The sequence below is a fragment of the Corvus brachyrhynchos genome, unplaced genomic scaffold (genome assembly GCF_000691975.1).
Source record: "Corvus brachyrhynchos isolate BGI_N302 unplaced genomic scaffold, ASM69197v1 scaffold99, whole genome shotgun sequence".
NCBI lineage: Eukaryota > Metazoa > Chordata > Aves > Passeriformes > Corvidae > Corvus > Corvus brachyrhynchos.
The window spans coordinates 969,274-972,967 of record NW_008239778.1 but is presented as its reverse complement, the minus strand read 5'-3'; the positions used below and the strand labels follow the sequence as shown (position 1 = coordinate 972,967).

The window sequence follows — 3,694 nt, the reverse complement described above, 5'->3', positions numbered from 1 at the left end:
TTAGAGGACAGTTTAAATGAAAGCCAAAGTATAACCTGGAGCAGGGATGTGTGGTAGCACCAACTCACCTCCTAGAAGTGATTATTGTACAGTAGTGCCCAGGATCTACCCTGGAAACAAATACAGGTGTTAAAAATCCTTGGTCCAGGCTATGAAAGGCCCAGAAATCCAAGGAAAGTGCCTTTTGGTTATTTAGACAGCTCTAAGGCTTTTAATTATGGAGCTGGAGGAGCTTTTAGATTATTGGACACAAACAGACATCTGCCAAAGAAGATCTACAGCAGTTTAAGGCAGGAATTAAAGCAAAGCTTCCTTCCTTTAGACTTCCACAAGGGTTGTGAGCATTTTAAAGAGGTTTAAGCTTTGGCTTAATTGCAAGTGAAAATTCTGAGCATTAGTAAACACAATCAATGGCATAACAAAGCATGGCAATATTAATGGAATCCAGGGGCATAATCCTGCACACAAAGAATTGTTCTCTCTTATAGACCCTTTTTGTTTTTTCAGCTGGACTACAACTACAGGATAAGGTGATTTTTACTAGAAACAAAAATGTAACTTTTCTTTTGTCTTTCCCTGCTAAATATCTCCATTAAATTTAGGGAGGTGCAGGGAAAGGAATATAAAACAAGTGACAAGAGGAGGAAATTTAATGTATGAGTTTTAAAAAACAAAAAGCTAGAAAATAAAGCAAACTTACACCATGATCAAGAGCGTAATTAGCATCTGTCACAAAGGTGACTGGTCTGGAGGGGTCGAGAGCTTTAGTGTGAGCTATCACTGTCCTGTTTGCAAACAGTAAAGCAAGAGTTCAACAACAGCATGGAGAAGCACAGCCCCCTCTCCCCAGGCTCTCTATCCTTCCACCCCCCCAGACACAGCTGATTTTGATTTAGCAGACAGTGTTTGAATTAAAGAGAGTATCTGTCACCAAGCGGTTGCTATGCCACCTGATAAAAGAGCAGAGTGGAAGCACACCAAGCACAGGCACATCCGTTTGTTGGTGGTGCCAGCAGCTTAGACGTTGAAGGGACAGCTGAGTTTGAGGACAAAACTGTGAAAGGGACAATAGGAAGTTTCTGAACAACTCCTGGGATGCATTCCTGAGGCCCTGTGGCACAGCAGGCAGAGGTTGGATGGTTTTGAGGAAGCCCTGAGTGAGAGAGATGGGACAGAATGGGAGAGTCAAGCTCTTGACATTACAGGAGGGTGCTGGAACATTCTGAAGAATGAAACTTCACAGTTGTCAATGCACCTACAGCTCCCAGGGACAGCCTGCTGCCCGTTACAGAGCTGCCTCTGGGCTATCCAAAGCTTAAATCTCTTGAGAAACAAAACCAAGGGGTCTGCAGGGACTCAAAGCAGTAGCTTTGAAGTGAGGAGCCACAGAACAAATAAGCAGCTTTAACTGCAGAACCTTGTCTTCAGAATGAAAGGCCAGTTATTTTACAGCTTTGCTGTGATTCTCAAAGGATTCAGCACTCATCTTCCAGTGGTAACAAGGAATATCCTGTTCCCACCAGGTCTGATTTTGCTTAGCTCAAGAAGAGCTGCTCAAACCAAGTGGACTCCTGGTGATTTTGTGGAGTCTTAGTGTTCAAAACCAACAGGTCTGAGACAGTTGAGCAGTTCTGAGCATCAGTTCGACACATGCAGGAGTTACATTTCAGTTTGCATCTGCAGGTACAGTGCCAGGGTTCCCAAAAAATGCCTTCCCCCCCTTTATTACTTCTCTGTGCCATCCCAAAGGAAGAAGAGGAATCATGTGCCACGAGATGACAAGCAGATGCCCTTACTTGAAATAGTGAGCGGCTGGGGGCAGCTCCGACGCCGGCTCATTGGCCACTGACCACATCACCACTGAGGGCCTGTTCTTATCCCTGCGGATCAGCTCCTCCATCACAGCCAGGTGATGCTGCAGGGACTTGTTCCCAAAGCTCTCACTGGAAGACAGAAGGAGGTGAGGGTGTAAAATCCATCCCATCTGCCTTGCCCTGTGCAAACTCAGCCTCTGGGCAGAGCAGAGCCTTGATGCTGAAGATGGCTTCTGCCCTATTTCCCCAAAGTTTGCTGCACAGTTCAGGGCCGTGGTTTGGGCTCGTTAATGGAGCCATGTGGCAAAATGCCCTCTGGTTGCCCAACATCACAAGGCACTGGTGGCGCAACTGGGAGATTTCCAAACAGAGCAAAGTACTCTCATTATCGGGACAACGGGTGGGACACTCTGGGGACAAAAGTGTAAAAAGGGTAATGGGACACTTGGAAACAGCTCAGAGAGGAGCAGATGAGCGAGGGGCAGGGTGTGCTGGGCAGTTCTTACAGCAGTTTGATGCCCACCCCCGGGCTCTCGTCGATGACCACGATGCCATAGGCGTCGCACAGGTCCATGATCTCCTCGGCGTAGGGGTAGTGGCTGGTGCGGAATGAGTTGGCCCCCAGCCAGCGCAGCAAGTTGAAGTCCTTTACAATCAGGGGCCAGTCAAGGCCTTTGCCACGGATCTGGGGGGAGAGAGGAATCACCCTTTGTGAACACGGCTTCCCTGCTTGATCCAGCCCAAGCCCCGGAGCTGCCTGAGGCCGGTGCTGCCCAGGGTGGGGAACCCAACAGCCACTGTCACAGTCAGAGGGGTTTGGGTTGGAGGGGACCTTAAAGCTCATCTCATTCCACCCCCTGGCGTGGGCAAGGACACCTTCCACAGTCCCAGGTTGCTCCAAGCCCCGTCCAACCTGGCCTTGGGCACTTCCAGGGATGGGGCAGCCACAGCTTCTTTGGGTGACCTGTGCCAGGGCCACCCCACCCTCACAGCAGACTGACTGTCAGCATGTCTGGCTGGAAGCTGTGGCTGGGAGATGCTTCAGTGTCTCCACCAGCACACCCATGTACCCTGAGGGATGTCAGGACCATGGCAGCACTGGGCATGGTGTCCCCTTAGTGCTTAGCCTGGGAGGAGAGTGTGAGGAACAACCCCTTGGAGAGGGGAGGGGAGGCAGTGCAGGTGCCACCTCAGCAGTGTGAGCTGAGGTGTCACTGGGTGTCCCTGCCATGGGTGCCACACTTACATCTGCATCCTCGTGCTTGTTGACCCCATGGAAGTAGAAGGGCCTGCCATTGATGAGGAACTGGGTGCTGGTGACGTGGACGGTGCGGATGCCGACCGGGAGCGTGTACACGTCCTCCAGCAGCGCCTCACCCACCTGTGCCTGCATCTTCACCTGCATGTCCAGGGAGGAATGGAAGGGATCCTCATGAGGATGCCCAGTGCTCCCTCCCCTATCTGTGAGGGAGATTTTGGCCCCACATCCCCTTCCTAGCCCTGCCTCAGCGCACAGCCTGTCCCTCACTGCTGCTGCTCGGCAGGGAGACAGGTATGACTAAACAAAAAATAGAAATCCAAGCTGTGGAAGTTGAAGGATAAAGAATGGGCCCCTGCATGACCCTTTTGGCACTTGCTCATCCCAGGAGTTTCAGTGTCTTTTCCCCATGGCATCACCACAGACCATTTCTGTGCCCTGCACCTTGATGCCAGGCAATGACTGACATATCACCTGCCCCCAGGTGTGAACCTGAGCCCCTGGAAACTCCGAGCAGCTCATCCTCCCCGATTCCTCCACCTGAACATCGCTACTGATCCTTAACTCTCAAAGAATCTCCCAGGCTCCAGCTGTCGAACTCATCATCTCCTCAGAGGGGATG

General features: G+C 50.9%; 1 protein-coding gene across 1 annotated transcript in view; it reads right to left on the bottom strand.

Annotated features, from left to right (window-relative positions):
- Nucleotides 1-3,694, bottom strand: part of GUSB (glucuronidase beta) — a 9,978-nt gene that overhangs the window by 2,913 nt on the left and 3,371 nt on the right. The window contains exons 5-8 of the mRNA XM_017743007.1: nucleotides 3,061-3,213; nucleotides 2,321-2,499; nucleotides 1,797-1,943; nucleotides 701-785 (exon numbers count right to left, since the gene is read on the bottom strand). Coding sequence (XP_017598496.1) covers nucleotides 701-785; nucleotides 1,797-1,943; nucleotides 2,321-2,499; nucleotides 3,061-3,213 — 564 coding nt within the window. The remainder of the gene's footprint in view (nucleotides 1-700; nucleotides 786-1,796; nucleotides 1,944-2,320; nucleotides 2,500-3,060; nucleotides 3,214-3,694) is intronic.